Source organism: Danio rerio, chromosome 13 (assembly GCF_049306965.1).
Source record: "Danio rerio strain Tuebingen ecotype United States chromosome 13, GRCz12tu, whole genome shotgun sequence".
Classification (NCBI taxonomy): Eukaryota; Metazoa; Chordata; class Actinopteri; order Cypriniformes; family Danionidae; genus Danio; species Danio rerio.
The window spans coordinates 45,847,501-45,865,003 of NC_133188.1; the positions used below are offsets into that span (position 1 = coordinate 45,847,501).

General features: G+C 33.9%; 1 protein-coding gene and 1 long non-coding RNA gene across 5 annotated transcripts in view; one reads left to right on the forward strand and one right to left on the reverse strand.

Moving 5' to 3' along the window:
• The window catches only part of LOC141377053 (uncharacterized), a 61,086-nt gene extending 55,581 nt beyond the window's left edge, over positions 1 to 5,505 (forward strand). Inside the window, exons 1-4 of one of the 3 annotated variants that reach the window (XR_012388902.1) lie at positions 3,567 to 3,662; positions 4,343 to 4,400; positions 4,516 to 4,579; positions 4,697 to 5,505. This is a non-coding gene — a long non-coding RNA (uncharacterized lncRNA). Of the gene's footprint in view, positions 1 to 3,566; positions 3,663 to 4,285; positions 4,401 to 4,515; positions 4,580 to 4,696 lie in introns of those variants that run through there. The other 2 variants (XR_012388903.1, XR_012388901.1) reach the window with 2 other exon arrangements.
• The window catches only part of kmo (kynurenine 3-monooxygenase), a 37,613-nt gene that overhangs the window by 6,586 nt on the left and 13,524 nt on the right, over positions 1 to 17,503 (reverse strand). For both annotated transcript variants that reach the window (XM_073919395.1, NM_001327824.2), the window contains 7 exon segments: positions 14,822 to 14,909; positions 12,400 to 12,565; positions 12,232 to 12,303; positions 11,355 to 11,476; positions 7,912 to 8,059; positions 6,505 to 6,562; positions 6,038 to 6,120 (listed from right to left, as the gene is read on the reverse strand). In XM_073919395.1, the coding sequence (XP_073775496.1) occupies positions 6,038 to 6,120; positions 6,505 to 6,562; positions 7,912 to 8,059; positions 11,355 to 11,476; positions 12,232 to 12,303; positions 12,400 to 12,565; positions 14,822 to 14,909 (737 nt within the window).

Genomic DNA, 17,503 nt, shown 5'->3' on the forward strand with positions numbered 1-17,503 from the left:
ATATACAGCAGGTTAAGTTTTAAACGCCATGATTTTTCCTGGTAAATATAATTGACCCAGATTTTGGTAAAAAACCCAAAAATGCAAACATACAAATAATAAAGAGCTGTATTTGGCATCGTCTTGCTGAAATGTCCACCCTGGTTTTATCTTCCTCATCTAGGAATGTAGGTGATGAGACATTAATTTACACTGACAAGGGTTTCTTTGCTTTCTAACTACTAAGAGATTTCAGCTGCTTTCTGGTCTTTCCATGCCGTTTTACACCTTTCTTTCTTCATGTGTTCAATTTTTTTTTCCTCTGTTGTTTCATTTCATAACAGACAACTTAATATCTAACCTAATAAAGTTTGTTTTCTTTAAATCTGTGTGGGTTATTTTGGTTGTTATTGACATCTGGTGAAAATTCCAAGTCAGCAACACCTTTAAAAGTATGTTTTCTGAGAAACATCTTCAATTATTTTCCCATATGTTTGTAGGTGTTTTACATTTTAAAGGTGTTTTTGCTTGTTTATTTAACAGGGACAATACACTTGACATTGTTATACAAAGACAACCGATGTCGCGCACATAGGGAATATGGCATAAAGCTAATCCGCAGCCCTCGTCCCTTGTTATGCTTTACATAAAAAAAAAAATACAAATAAAAAAGAATGTACAGTATATACCAGGGGTTTTTAAACTGTGGGTCGCGACCCACTAGTGGCTGCACTATAGCTGCAGCTATATTTACATTACGGTGAATCAAAACCAGCACAATTGACGGCAATAACTCAAAAACCTCTTACCCTAAAAATATCTAAAGTGTGTTTCCTACAAAAAGACAAAGCTGGTTATGTTTCACAGCTGTCTTTTTCTTTTTCTTTTTTCGCTTGACATTACGAGCACTGCTTCGTTTGAGCCCTCGCAATCTGCGTTTAGCCGGTAGAGCTCGCGCTGAGAGGAGTTCTCAGTAAGGGACCCTCAGAGTGCTTTTTTTTTTTTTTTTTGCTCCGTCCTGCGTGTTTTATTTTAAACACTACTAATATTCTTTTAAATGACCACAAACAGTTACTAAAGTAGTCGAGTGCTTTCATTATAGATCTTTGCATTCTAACATTAACACCTATCAAACAAAACACAATGAGAGATTCATTTGCTGCTCTTTACTAAATAACTATAGTAACTTTAATCAATATGCAATATACAATCAAAAGTGAAATAGATGTTATAGCTTTATTTAATTTCTGTATAGGCCATTCATTTTAATAGGCTAAACCTTTTATTTTATTGTTAATATTTTTAATGTTTGCTTCTGTTAGTTTTAATGTCACCTAATGTTATGGAAGGGCATAGATGTTATGGAAAATAGTAATAGTAATGTAACTACCCCCATCATTCCTTCCTCAAGCAAATGTGTAAATATTAGATCAATTCAGCAATAATGTTAATTGCATTGGCATATTTATCTGACGTTTTTCCCAGCTTGTAGTAGTCGATCAAAAAGCTATTTAGTTTCTTATGACTAAACACTAGCAGTGGAATTTGCTGCTATGTGACGGGGCATGATCATAATCAAGAGGCTTGATCAAAGGTTGATTATATTCTCTTCTAAAAAAAGAAGAGTATCTTTTTCTACAAAAAAAAAGATCACAGCTGCAGCCAGCATCCCACAAAAAGCACTTCGAGCCTCATTTTGTGCATTTCAAATCGCAAAATCCAAAAAGCCACACACCATATATTTCTGACTGCTTTGAATGGATGCATTTTTTTACCCATTTTTCCATATTAAGATATTCTGGTGGTATTATGGTATTATCTTGAGATTGAATTACTTGCCTAGGTGGGTCCCGGAATAAAAAAGTTTGGGGATCCCTGGTATATACAGAGCCAAAAACATAAAATGTAAGTCAATCTGCATACTAAAGAGAAATGTAAACCTGACCAACCTGAAAGAATAATACTTAATGTTCACATTAGGTAAAGATTTCAACCATTCTTTCAGCTTTACAGAATAAACCGAAAATTCTGATTGTAACTTTAAATCAACAGGCATGGCATTCCATAGATGTGAACCTTTCACTGAAAAGGATGTCTGACCCATAGTGGTTCTGCATCTGCAGATTTCACAATTCCCACTTACTGCCCCTTTAGTCTGTGCCTCATCACTGCTGAATTTAGGTATCAACTCACAGACTACCTTAGGGCAAGACCATGTACACACTTAAACCTTTTTCTTTAAAAAATGAAAACTTTTAAAAAACATTAAATTTAACAAGTTTTATTTTTTAAGAATTCGACAATGATGCCATTTTATTGTTTCCTGATCCATTACTTTTAAGGTTTGTTTGTAAAGTGACATTACAGGCCTAATAACTCACTGAGTAGCTTAACCCCAGATTATTGCCCAATAAGACATACTATAATATCATGGCATGCACAAACATTTGCGCTGCTTTAAGAGAAATTTATGGTCTTATACGAAATAGTCTTAAATATTTTCTCTAATGGACATTAAACTTAAACTTTGAGTTTATAGTGAGACCTTGATATTTAAATTCACTCACTTCCTTGATTTCCTTTTGGTCAATTTGGATTTTAAATGCATCCAATGCTTTGTTTTTTACTGAAAAACACATTGAAACTGTTTTGAAATTTCTAAAAATTCTTGAGAACCAAATCTTTAAACAAATTTGAAAATAGAAATCAGCATTGCAATCACAGTAATACTTTACATTATTTTTTGCAGTTATGTCACTGTCTTTGTTCCACAAAGTACCTTTCAATGATTAGTTGCTAAAAACATTCATTTCTTAGTGTGAAGAACAATTCCATTATCTAAACAATAGTTATCCACTATAAAGAACCTGGAAACTGGAACTGGAAAGCAAATTTTGATGGATGTCAAAAGGGTCAAATATGACTTAATATGACTTTACTAAATGTAACCTATTTAAGCAAAACAGGCTCATTGGGAAAATGTGCCTATAGATACATTTCTGAGAAGCAATGGCTGCATTATGTGTGTAAAACAAATGCTATGGGGCAGTACAGCTAAATGGATGGCTTTTCTGGCGTGACTGGTGTGTAAACCAGCTAAAACAACACACAAAACACAGAGTAGTGTGATAGTGTGGTAGAAGCATGTGGCCGCGATGGCTTTTCTCTTCTTGATTACTTTTGAAAACACTATCGGTTGGGTTTAGGGAAGGGGGCAGGTGGATCAGTTGATATCAAGTTGATAAATGCATGACAAGCCTAACAAACTCTCTCACAGATACGTGACTGAAGGACACCAGAAACGTACACTCAAAAAAATGAATTATGGCTTTAGTTGGTCCAAAGAATGTAACTATGTTTAAATTAAACAATTTGCTTATGTTTGTGTATTAAAAATAAAAGTGTTGTGTTGGAAAAAAATAGAAAAAGTCAGTTTTTACATTTAAACAGCTCGCTTAATTAACATGAATGAAAGGAAGTTGTGTTGCTTCTGTAGTACTCCATTTTGGTCAATAGGTGGAGTAATTTCTGCACATGCGCAGTTTCAAAACAACACAGGAAGTAAGAAGATTTAAACCACAACGATCACTCTCAGCTCGGCGCCATATTATGGGAATCAAAAGATGAAGATTACAGTACAAATTGAGAATGTGCACAAAGCTTTTCCCAATGTGGACACACAGGTGAGATTTTTTTTAAACTTTTTATGTATTTATACTGAGGCTGTGACAACATTTGAATCATAAATGTACTCTCTTGGAATACTCTGTTGTGTTTGTGTATAGTATTGCTATGAAATTGCCATGTTCCCTGTGTCTTTTCCACATTATAGACAGATAAATGTATAGTTTGTTTTGCATTCCTGTGAAATTTTATACTTGGTATATATTAACTTCCCCAAAATAAAGTTGCAAACGTTTGTAGTAAGGAATAATTAGTCAGTTAGAATAGTCTAAGCTTTTCACTCATCATAGCACACGTGCTGCTGATAATGTAACAATAAAAGTGATTTGATTTTTTATTTGATTTGATAGTCTTTATTTTAAATGAGTGTCAAGCAGTTTGTCGAGTTTGAATGCCAGTTTTGATAACTTACATAAAGTTTATTAAAATGTGGTGTTGGCACATTGTTATTTATTATCTAATTGTATTATTCAAGCCTGTTAACTTAAAAAAAATCAGCAAAAAAGCATATGTGACACTTTAATAGTATGACATCTAGCATGATGACATATTTAATGTAAGCTTATTTGTTTGGTCATCTAACACGTTTAAATTTTTAAGTTTAGTAGTTTGCTATTTATATTATTATATTTTATTATTTTAAATCTTTGCTCACTCACATCTATTTTCTCCCTCACAGGTTTACAGCTCAACCTCTAAAGTCCCATATCTGGCTGAGGAGACTGTGGATCATCCAGGTACTATGCCTTTAGATGCCTATACACACATTAAAATGATGTACAGTAAAAATTACTAGTAATTTTAACTAATAATTATTTAGTAAATTACTAATTGTCATTTCATGTCATTTAGAACATCACCAGTGGAAAAAAAGGTGTGAATGCATCCTCAAAGCCCCTAAGTGAGGGAGTACAAGGTAAGCTATTTTATTTATTTATTTTTTTAAACATTTTGTATTTTCCTCTTAAACCAATTCCTCCTTTCATCTTTGATCTGTTGGTAAATGTTTTATTTTTTTACCTGACTTTTTTAGGATGCTGGGCATGATGAAGCGCAAACCTTGATGTGCAACACCACCTTATGAATCTACAGTTACATTAACATTTAGCAGACTCTTTTGTCTAAAGTGACTTACAATTGAGGACACATTCAGCAAATCAACAAGAAGAGGCGATACACCCAAGATGTGCTAATTATACAAAAAAATTTAAGAATTAAGAATGCTTCTACATGTGGTTTGTCAAGCCCACACACCTGTGTGAAGCAGACTTCATGCACAATGTTTTGTTTTTTAGATATAGGGAGTGGTTGTAAGAAAGTGTCTGGTGCAAATGTGCAGAAATGGTGCAAGTGTCAGAGAGATGAATGTGTGTAGCTATTGCATGTTCTGTCATGGTTGGTCTAATTTATGGTGTAGTGCTGATCGTGTTACTTTGCTTTAAAATGTTAATCTTTCTTTGAACAACTGAAGTGTTATCTGCTTTTTCAGTGTAAAGAAGGTACAGTATAGTTTACAAAAGAAGACTTAATTTTTCTAAGTATATTTTTGATAAATCATTTGAAGGCAGAACATTGTTTTTGAATGTTTTTGTAATATTTGAAAAGTATTATTTTGAAAAGTGTATTTTATGATGTTTTTCTAAGCATATTTTTAAAATCATTTATTGTTTTCAATTTGCTTCATACTTGTATTACTCTTATTTTAATAGTATTAATATTTTAACTTATTGTAATAAGTGAAGATACAGATAAAGTTAGTATTTGGATTTTGATAATCATTTTATTGCTGGAAAATGTGTAAAACTGTAAAAATGCTATTGAATAAACTCAATGAAACGGAAACAGTTTTTTTATTTGGTTAAACATAACAATATCAATTTTACAATAATTGAACTTAAATAACTACATTGATTAAAGCTAAATTATAAATGTTACGTTGATTGAACTAAACAACATTACATTACCTTTATGTAACTAACTTAAGTTCACTAAAATTAATATTCTTTCTTAAAGGTAACTTAACTCGGTTACGTGGAACCAGTGGACAAAAAAAAGTTAATTAACGCCAACATATCATTTTTTTGAGTGTACACATCGGTCTCTGGTGGATTTATGAGAAATGAGCAAACGTGCCCAAGTAATGTATTTGAGTTTGTCAAAAATGAACACGGCGCCCTCTAGTGGATTTGTGACAACAAAAGCTGCTAGAAAACATGTTCCAGGGTACATATTCCTTGGTTCTCAAAAATATAGCCCTGGGCACATATTTCCAATGAGCCTGGGTGCATTTAACAATTCCTCTTCATGGAGCCACTGATGCCAATATTTATTTTTTAGAGTGTGTTAAGTGTTTAGATGCAGTGCTTTGGCTGACCTCGATATAGTTGTACATGGCCAGGTCAGCGATGGCGTGATCATCAGGAACACGGACTCTGGTGTATTCCTGAAGCACAGCCGCTGCACACAGAGCAGATCAACATAGTTCATGCATTTCTCTAACCATTTATTCAAGTTTTTAATTTTTATAGCGCTTTTCACAATAATTATCTATGTGTGTATGTGTTTTATAATTGATCTGAACACTTCATAATTACTGTTTCATCGATGTCTGTGTGTGTTTTACATCTTAAAATTACATCTGTAATTTGAGACCAATTTATTGGTTTCAGTTCTGTCTAAGTGTTTACTTATCTGTAATGATCTGAACTATTTAAAACATCATGTATACATAAGTAAAACAATTAATATATTAATTTAGCTTTAGGTAATGAACAAATTTTCTATGGATTTGTTTCATTTCAAAATTCATGTTAAGATTACTAGAAGATTGTTCTTTCTTACCAAGGTTTTCATTGAACTGGTCCATTATCTCATCAAAAACTAAACAATCCTCAAAGCCCTGTGAGTAAAAGTAAAAATAAATTAGTTTTCTGCAAAACTTGAACAAGTCAGTTCACATTTATTTAGTTATAATATCTTGTCTTCTATGTAAAAAGAAATGTCAGTGTATCTTTCAATTTACTGTAATTATCTAAAACTAAAAACATAAAAATTAAATGTTACCTATAATCATGCCATACTAAAAAAGTTATCATTTGTTTTTGGAAAAAAATGTTAGGCCTCTTTTTTCTGATTGGCTTCTCGGACTCACCTCCACTTTACATTTGAAAAGAATAAGATATACCACCTCTGGGAACTCTGCGAAATTTGAAACAAAATGTGGGATCCAGTCTTTCTTTTTCTGCAACACCATAAAGACTAAGAGTGTCGTTTAATTTCTGAAGATTTGTACGTTTTTTTTCTTTTTCTTGACATCCATTGCTGTGTCTTTTTGTAGGTCAAATATGTTTTGTATGTCGCCACTTTCTCTTGTTTCTTGCTTTATTTTACATTTTGTAAAGATTATTTTCTCATGATGGGTTTGTCTGTCTGTTCTTTGTTTTTCTGTCTGCAAAAATTATAATAAATAATAAAAATAAATACATAAATAAATAAATAAATAAATAAATAAATAAATAAATAAATAAATAAATAAATAAAAATATAAAGAAATGTTATATATATTATATTATATTTTCATTCATTTTCTTTTCGGCATAGTCCCTTTATTAATCTGGGGTCGCCAAAACGGAATAAACCGCTAATTATATTATATTATACTTTATTATAACAAAAACTTTAAAAAATAAATTAAATTATTACAATGAAACATATTATTTTAAAATAAAAATTTTCTCAAACAACAACAAATTAACAATTAATATTATACAATTTAGTTAGTTGCTAAAGTAACAACATTTATTATATTATATTTTATTATAACAAAAACTTTAAAAATAAATTAAATTATTACAATGAAACATATTATTTTAAAATAAACATTTTCATAAAACAACAAATAAATTAACAATTAATATTATACAATTTAGTTAGTTGCTAAAGTAACAACATTTATTATATTATATTTTATTATAACAAAAACTTAAATAATAAATTAAATAAATCATTTCAATTAAACATACTATTTTTATTTAAATAAAAATAAAAACCTTCTCAAACAACCAATTAACTTTAATTGTCATCTTGACTAAACAAAAGGCCCAGATAATACAAAGCTATTCTTTATACTGCTGAATGCATTTCAGCTGTAAACTGCACTGTTCAGATTATGTTTACATTATTGAGAGCAATAACGGCTAAAAAAAACCCCAGTTTGATCAGAAATAACATCTTTCCACCTCCACTTACTGCATTCATGCCTTGCCCATAGAAAGGCACGACAGCGTGGGCCGCGTCTCCCATCAGCACACACTTCTCAAACAGATGATACGGGCAGCACTTGACGGAGACCATGGCCTGAGCCGGCAGACGGAAGAAATCCTGCTTCAGAGCCTCGCTGATAAAGCACATAAAAACACACACACATGAACACGATAGAGCTGCAACACAAAGATCAACATTCAAACACCCACACCATCAAGTCTAAATGACAACATACTAAAGGGGTGGCCCAGAGTGTATTTTTAAGGCTTGGTTGTGTTTATAAGATGCAAAGCAATGTGTGCTCATGCTTCAGTTGCAAAAAAAAAATCACATTATTTTTTCATATATCTTACTTTGATTATATAAAGCTACTCTGCTAACATGAAAACAACTGTCATATTTCCTAGTTCCTCCGAAAGGCCCGCCCTTAAGAGGCTCTGATTGGTCAGCTAACATGATGTGGTGTGATTTGAGGATTGGGTCTATATCATAGTTCGATAAATCATTTGGGAAAAGAACGATGTAGTGACGAGTGTTTTCCAAAGCCCATAGTTTCTCTGTCGCAGATCTATCGTTTGAACCTTGGTAGTTATAACGTAAAACGCCCATAATGATGCTCTAAACGGGGTGTAGTAACAACTTCTTTAAAGAAGAACCCCATGATTTCTGTGTGCAAACAAATTATATTTTTTTACACACACATTACCTCACTAGCCTGGATGTTTGTTTTTTTTGTCCCCAAATTTGTTCACTGTAGGCTTTGCTAAGCTAACTCTGTAAAAGCCAATGTCTCCCTTTGCATTGAACTTTGAGCGTTTTACATTCAGAGATGTTGCTTATTATCACAGCAACATTACACACCAACTAAAGTTTAAAATATGATATCGAAGTGGACCACCCCTTTAATTAAAGTACTTTAACATGGTTCAAAAACTCAAAGAAACTTGAAAGTAATTAATTTGAGTTACAAAATTATCTTTTCATGTGGATAGATTGTGACAAACAACCATTGTTAATGCATTTGTCACTTAATTGTCATGACCGTGTTTGTCCACCAGATGCCACTGTAGTTCGCCAGCAACTCCCAGCGAACTACAGTGGCTTAAGAACTACATTTCCATACATTCTTCCGCGCACACACCCGGTCTTTCATATACACTGATTTGCAACCAGAGCTGTCTCTGTTCACCGTTGATTACCTGGACTATTTATTCAGTCATTCATCCTCTGTTCATCAGTTCGTCCTTGTTGGTATGTTGTTCCCGATCTTGCTCTTGTATCTTGTCTTAGTTTAGTTCTAGTTTAATCTGTTTGAGTTCCTCGTTTGTTTGTTTATTTTGTTATTTTAATTTTTTGCATTTTGTCACTGTCGCTGCACTATTTCACATTAAAAATCTGCACTTGGATCCTACACCCTGTTTTTGTTCCTGTTTACAATCCCGTAACGTGACACTTAATAATTCATTACAACATTAAAAAATATGGTAAAAATATATATATATTTCCCTGATATTTCATGACCTGGATAAAAAAAACCGTCTCAAACTCATTGTCTTTAAAAATTCCATGACAATGCGGTAAATCCCGGACCCGTGAGAACCCTGCCAGTCCTTCCCAGCCAGGACTTGATCCAGGAACACAAATACGTAAATTGTTGTTGTTATTTTAAGCTGTCTATTCAGAATGTGAGAATTATAACCTGTATTTTAATAACAACAATAATAATAATAACAATAATAATAATAATAATAATAATAATAATAAAATTGAATTGTTCTATATATTTTGTTGGTAAGTCCAAAGACATGCAGTACAGGTGAATTGGGTAGGCTAAATTGTCCGTAGTATAAGTGTGTGAATGAGTGTGTGTGGATGTTTCCTAGTGATGGGTTGCAGCTGGAAGAGCATAAGCTGGAAAAGTTGGCGGTTCATTCCTCTGTGGCACCCCCAGATTTATAAAGGGACTTAGCCGAAAAGAAAATAAATAAATGAATGAATTTTAATATTGAAAATGTGATTCTCTCTACAGCATGAGCACAGCATCACCATATACAGACACAACACTATTTACTCTGAGCCACAATGACTCACTGCATCATTATGGTAATTATGCTATTTTATGTAGGACAGTCTCATCCAACCTGCTTTTCATTCAGATAAACACATTTTGAGCATTGCACAGTGTATGGTCACTTTGCACATTATTATTCAACATATTTTAAACTAAAGCTGAAAATTAACAATTTATTCAAGGTTATGGTTCAACCAGAGAGATTTATGGGCCATTTACTCAGGAAGGGCTGATCTGTGAAGGGCTAGTCTAAGTATTTCAGAAACTGCTGATCTACTGGGATTTTTCCGCACAACCATCTCTAGAGTTTACAGAGAATGGTCTGATAAAGAGAGAAAATATCCAGCGGCAGTTCTGTGGGCGCAAATGCCTTGTTGATGCCAGAGGTCAGAGGAGAATGACCAGACTGGTTCCAGCTGATAGAAAGACAATAGTAAGTCAAACCACTCGTTACAACCGAGTTATGAAGAAGAGCAGCTCTGGACAATAGAAGATTGGAAAAATGTTGCCTGGTCTCAATTTCTGCTGCAACATTCGGATTGTAGGGTCAGAATTTGGTGTCAACAACATGAAAGCATGGATCCATCCTGCCTTGTATCAATGCTTCAGGCTGGTGGTGGTGGTGTAATGGTGTGGGGGATATTTTCTTGGCACATTTTAGGCCCATTAGTACCCATTGAGCATGGTGTCAAAGCCACAGCCTGCCTGAGTATTGTTGCTGACCATGTCTATCCCTTTTTGACCACAGTGTACCCATATTCTGATACTTCCAGCAGGATAACGCGCCATGTCATAAAGCTCAAATCATTTCAGACTGGTTTCTTGAACATGACAATGAGTTCACTGTACTCAAATGCCCTCCACAGTTAAGATCTTAATCCGATAGAGCACATTTGGGATGTGGTGGAACGGTAGATTCACATCATGGATGTGCAGCTGACAAATCTATAGCAACTGTGTGTTGCTATCATGTTAACATGGACCAAAATCTCTGAGAAATATTTCCAGTACCTTGTTGAGTCTATGCTATGAAGGATTAAGGCAGTTCTGAAGGCAAAAAGGGGTCCAACCCGGTACTAGTAAGGTGTACCTAATAAAGTGGCCAGTGAGTGTATATACAGTCAAGGCCAAAATTATTCATACACCTGGTTAAGTCTTAATCAATTAAAATGCTTAATCATTCAAAGTAGCAAAGGTAAATCATAATCAAAGTGAATGCAGAGGTTTATAATCTGGCTGCTGAATCTCTCATCTCCTGCAGAACTCGCATTAAACCTGTGACTGCGATTTCACAGCTCACTTCAATCAGACCTGTGAAAAGCATGAAGCAATGAGAGACTGACAGAGCTGAACTCACACTCCTATCAGAGGCACAGAGTCAGGGAAGTATTTGTGGAAGAAGCAGAGGAGCTCGTCGCCGGTGCGGATCTTCTCGAAGTCTTCAAAGGGCATGAAGAGGGTGCATGTGAACGTCCTGTCCTTAAAAACAAAGCCAAAGAAGAAAGTCATATTTAATATATGGATAAGACAGCATGAGAAAAGTCTTCAAACTGTAACTTTAATTTATGTTTTTTATTTTATTAGATTTTTTTGTTCTGTATGTAAAAACACTTGGGATTGTTCAGGCTTAGTCCCTTTATTCAAATTAGTTAATATTTTATTGTAAGTGGGCAATTAGAAAAAGAAAGAAAAGTACAAAAATAATAAAAACTAAATAATTGTAATAATGTTTATAAAATAAATGTATATCTCACCAAACAAATAATCACATAATACAAAACAATATATGCATAAATATATAACATACAATGTATAACATAAAATGAAATAAACAATTAAACAATATATAACATAAAATGAAAATAAATATGAATTTATAATGATAGGTATATAATATAATATGTTATCATTGTGATAATGAAAGTATTTTTATTTTATATTGTAATCTTTTACAATACAAAACAATATCAAAAACAAATGGATGATTACAAACACTTAAGATAAAGCTATAAAACAAAACATTAAATATTAAAAAGAAATATATAGTAGTATATACTATAAGTATAATATAATATAAGTATACTATAAGTAACTATAATAACAATTAACATAATAATAACAAAGACAAATACATATATAATCACAAACACTTTTAAAACACTAAAGGCAAAAAAACTGTATAATAGAGTAAGAAACAAATGGATATATGATAAATAATTATTAAATAACCTCACCAAGTTGGGCAGGGCAATCATCATGAAAGTGTTCCTGGGCCAAATGTGCAAATAATTGGGCTCCATTGCAAACTTAGAGGACAGAGAGAGAGAGAGAATAAACATGTGAAAAGAAAAACCAGAACAGGTGTAAGAAGACAGTCAGAAAAGCATTGCTGTGACTCTCACATCTCCATCTTTCGGAGGCATGGTGAGCTCCATATACCCATGGGGAATGTACGTCTGGCTGTAATTGAAGCGACTTTGCCGAAGGAACTGTTTCCTGACAGCTGAAAAAGCTCCATCACAGCCTACGATCAGATCAGCCTGCGTCTCCGTCTTCTGGCCATCGGATCTGTTAGGAGACACAATCTTGTTTAGATCTCCACTGACATGTAATCTAATTCACACTGAATGTCACACACTGACTGAACCTGCATTTACAAACTCTTAAAGGTGCAGTTCACATAATTAAATAGGAAGATTCTATTGATCTTATCACTCAAAACGCTTTATTCTCATTCAAATGTAATTTTTCTTTTTTGTTTATTATTATTATATAAAGTATTATTAAATTATGATATATTATTAATATTATATGTATTATTATTATTATTATATGTATTATTATTATTATTATTATTGCAGCTATTCTATTAATATTATTTATTTTTGTATTTTTATGCTTATTATTATATAACGCATTATTCAATTGACATTAATATTAATATTGCTGCTATTTTATCATTTTTATTTTGTTTCATTTTTATTTTTATGAAGTATTATTAAATTATGACATATTATTATTATTGCTGCTATTTTATTACTGTTATTATTAATTTTGTTTAATTTAAATGCTTATTTTTATATGAAGTATTATTAAATTATGACATTTTTATTTTAATAATTGCAGCTATTTTATTATTATTATTATTATTATTGCTATTATTATTATTATTATTTGTTGGTAATTTTTTATGCTTATAATTATATGAAGAATTATTAAATTACGACATACTATTTTTATTATTATTATTGCTGCAGTTTTATTATTATTATTATTATTATTATTAATATTATAATTTTTTATAACGTATTATTAAATTCTTGAATTATTATTAGTATTGCTGCTATTTTATCATTAATATTTTTGTTTAATTTTTTACAATTATTAATATATTAAGTATTATTAAATTATGACTATTATTTTTATTATTATCATTGCTACTATTTGATTATTATTATTTTATTATTATTATTTTGTATACTTTTTTGCTTATTATTACATGAAATATTAAAAGTTAAATTATGACACATTAATTTTATTGTTGCTGCTATTTTATTATTCATTCATTCATTTTCTTCTGGGCTTAGACCCTTTATTAATCTGGGGTCGCCACAGCGGAATGAAACGCTAACTTTTTCAACATTTGTTTTATGCAGCGAATGCCCTTCCAGCTGCAACCCATCACTGAGATACACTCTCACTCACACACATGCACTGCAGACAATTTAGCCTACCCAATGCACCTGTACCTCATGTCTTTGGACTTGTAAGGGAAACCGGAGCACCCAAAGGAAACCCATGCCAACACGGGGAGGACATGCAAACATGCAAATTATTATTATTACTAGTTTTTGTTTAATTTTATTTTTATTATTATTATATAAATTATTATTAAATTATGACATATTTTTATTGTTGCTGTTTTATTATTAATATTAATAATAATATTGGTCATATTATTATTATTATCATTTTGATAAATTGTCGAGATCTGAATGAAAACATCCTAAAAAATAATTATTTTGTGTTCACAAAAGAAAATGATTTTGGAATATAGATCTGACTGGGTGGAGCTAAATATTTCTAATGCTAATGCAACTCTTTGATTGGTGGTATAGTGTTAGCATCATGGGTAATATAGTTGTTAAGCACAAATTAATCAATGGGGGGGGGGGGGGGGGGGTTGTAGAATGCGGAGCTTCATAAGAGAGGGCGGAGCTAAAGATATCTAATACTATTGCCAGTCTTTGATTGGTGGTATTATGTAGGCATAATGGGTAATGTAGTTTTTCTGCACAAATTAATCTATAGAAAAAATAATTAAAAATAGAAGGAGCTAAAGATATCTAATCCTAATGCAACTCTGATTGGTGGAATTGTGTAAGCATGATGGGTAATGTAGTTCTACTGCAAAATATAATATATAGAAAATTAAATATATTTTAAAACAAAGCTTTGTGGCAGAGGGCGGAGCTAAAGATATATATAATACTAATGAAACTCTCTGATTGGTGGAATGTCAGCATCATGGTTATGTAGTTTCTCTACATACATTAATCCATAGAAAAGTACAATGATTTTGGAGCTTCATGGAAGTGAATAAAGCCAAACATCTCTAATTTATTTACACAGCTATAAAGGTAAACTAGTCAATAATGATTTTAATAGGTAACTATGGTAAATAATAACAGATTTGAATTGAAAGCTTTCTTTTTTGGATAACCTTTCCAGGTATAAACAAATATATGTCCTAAAACTTGGTATTATCATGCACAAAATTGTAACCAAAAAAAAACATAAAATGATAAAGAGATCACTGTTTACCCAATAAAGGTCATTGTTCCTGTTTTTGGACTCCAGTCGTGCAGCTTGTGATTAAAGTTCAGTCTAGTGTTTGGATATGCTTCTGCCGCTGCAAGAAATTATTTCAATAAAGCATGTTTATCCAGCAAATATAAGTGAAGAACTATAACAGTTTGACCACATCCTACTTATTAACTTCCTACATATATACGTATATATTTACTTAAAGGGATAGTTCACCCAAAATATATATTTACTCTCTTTTTACTCACTCTCAACTGGTTCCAAACCGTAATGAGTTTTTTTTTTTTTTTTTTTTTCTGTTGAACACAAAAGAAGATATTTTTAAAAACCGGTAGCCACTGAAACTGACAATGAAAAAAAAAACATGATATGGAATTTAATGGCTACCGCTTCATTCATTTTCTTGTCGGCTTAGTCCCTTTGTTAATCCAGGGTCGCCACAGTGGAATGAACCACCAACTTATCCAGCAACTTTTTACGCAGCGGATGCCCTTTCAGCCGCAACCCAACTCTGAGAAACATCCACACATACACTCATACACTACAAACAATTTAGCCTACCCAATTCACCTGTACCGCATGTCTTTGGACTGTGGGGGAAAACGGAAACCCGGAGGGAACCCACGCAAAGGCAGGGAGAACATGCAAACTCCACACAGAAACGCCAACTGAGCCGAGGTTCGAATCAGCGACCCAGCGACCTTCTTGCTGTGAGGCGACTGCATTACCTACTGCGCTATTGCCTCGCCCGCTTTCCAACATACTTCAAAATATCTCCTTTTGTGTTTAACATAAGAATGAAACTCAAAGAAAAGTTTTTGAAGAAGTATGGAATGATACAAAATATGGCAAAACATATTTTTGAGTGAACCATTAAAGAAGCTCGATAATGCAAAAATCACATTTATAATGTGTTTAAACCCAGTTGTGTCGCAACATGCATGAATGCAGCAGTCTCTAATGGTAAAAATGTATTTAATTCTATTTTTTATCATCCTACTTCATAAAACAGTCTGTAGAAACACTTTGATTGACACTCTCTATTTGTATGTGTCATCAAAGGGGGAAAGCCCTGTCTATTCAGAATCAGAATGGGGAGGTGACTTTGAACGTGTCATTGTTGTTGGTGCCAGCGGGCTGGTCTGAGTATTTAAGAAACTGCTAATCTACTTGAATTTTCATGCAAAACCATCTCTAGGGTTTACAGAGAATAGTCCGAAAAAGAGAAAATATCCAGTGAGCGGCAGTTCTGTGAGTGCAAATGCCTTGTTGATGCCAGAGGTCAGAGGAGAATGGCCAGACTGGTTCCAGCCGATAGAACGGCAACAGTAACTCAATTTACCACTCGTTACAACCGAGGTCTGCAGAAGAGCATCTCTGAACACACAATACGTCCAACCTTGAGGCGGATGGGCAACAGCAGCAGAAGACCACACCGGGTGACACTCCTGTCAGCTAAGAACAGGAAACTGAGGCTACAATTCCCACAGGCTCACCAAAACTGGACAATAGAAGATTGGAGAAACATTGCCTGGTCTGATGATTCTCGATTTCTGCTGCGACATTAAGATGGTAGGGTCAGAATTTGGCGTCAACGACATGAAAGCATATATCCATTCTGCCTTTTATTCAGGCTGTTGGTGATGCTGTAATGGTGTGGGGAATATTTTCGCACCTTTGGTATGTGGTGGAACAGGAGTTCGCATCATGGATGTGCAGCCGACAAATCTGTAGCAACTGCGTGATGCTATCATGTCAATATGGAGCAAAATCTCTGAGGAATATTTCCAATGTCTTGTTGAGTCTATGCCATGGAGGATTAAGGCAGTTCGGTATTATGCTGTTCCTTTTCGCGCTTACCAGCTGACTGCTTACCTCCGTATAGACGGCTTTCCCGCTGTTACTAGTTTGTCCGGTAGTTCGACACGTACGATGGCGGACTTAACAGCGACGACGGGGTTCGAGTCTGATGAAGAACAGTTCCAGAAAGCAGGACAGACAAAAACAAAAGGTAAAAAATAAAATAAACAAGTAAATAACAGGGTGAGAGTGTGGTCAAATCGGAAAACGTGGGGGCTTTTCTTTTTTTGGATTGCTTTTTTAAACACTATAGTTGGGTTTAAGGAAGGGGGTGGGCGGGTTAATCCGTGCTTTTTAAAACACTATTGGTTGGGTTTAGGGAAGGGGGAGGGTGGGAAGATTGGTCGGTTGGTCGTCAGTAAATGAGTCAGTCGACAGCGGCCTCTGGTGGATTTACGTGAGAACAGCAGGCGCGAATGGCACTCACGAGAGAAATCTGAGATCTGAAAATGCATAAACAGCAGCCTCTGGTGGACTCACAGAAACAAAAACTGCAAAACAACCAACCCAGGCTCATTGTGGAAACGTAGTCCTGCGGACGTTTCTGGAGACCGCGGAATACGTCCCAGCGGGTACGTACGGCAGCAGATTTTGTTTTAGCGAATCCGCGAGAGGCCGCTGTTGTGCGTTTTTTCGCGTCTCAGACGCCTCTCGCGAGTGCGGTTCGCGCCCACGCTGTTGTCGCGTGAACCCACCAGAGGCCGCTGTCCGACTGACCGGATGATTGACTGCGCGACCTGCCAATCGGCCGACCCGCCCTCCTCCTTCCCTGAACCCAACCAATTTTACCGATCGACCAGCCCGCCCGCTCGCTTCCCA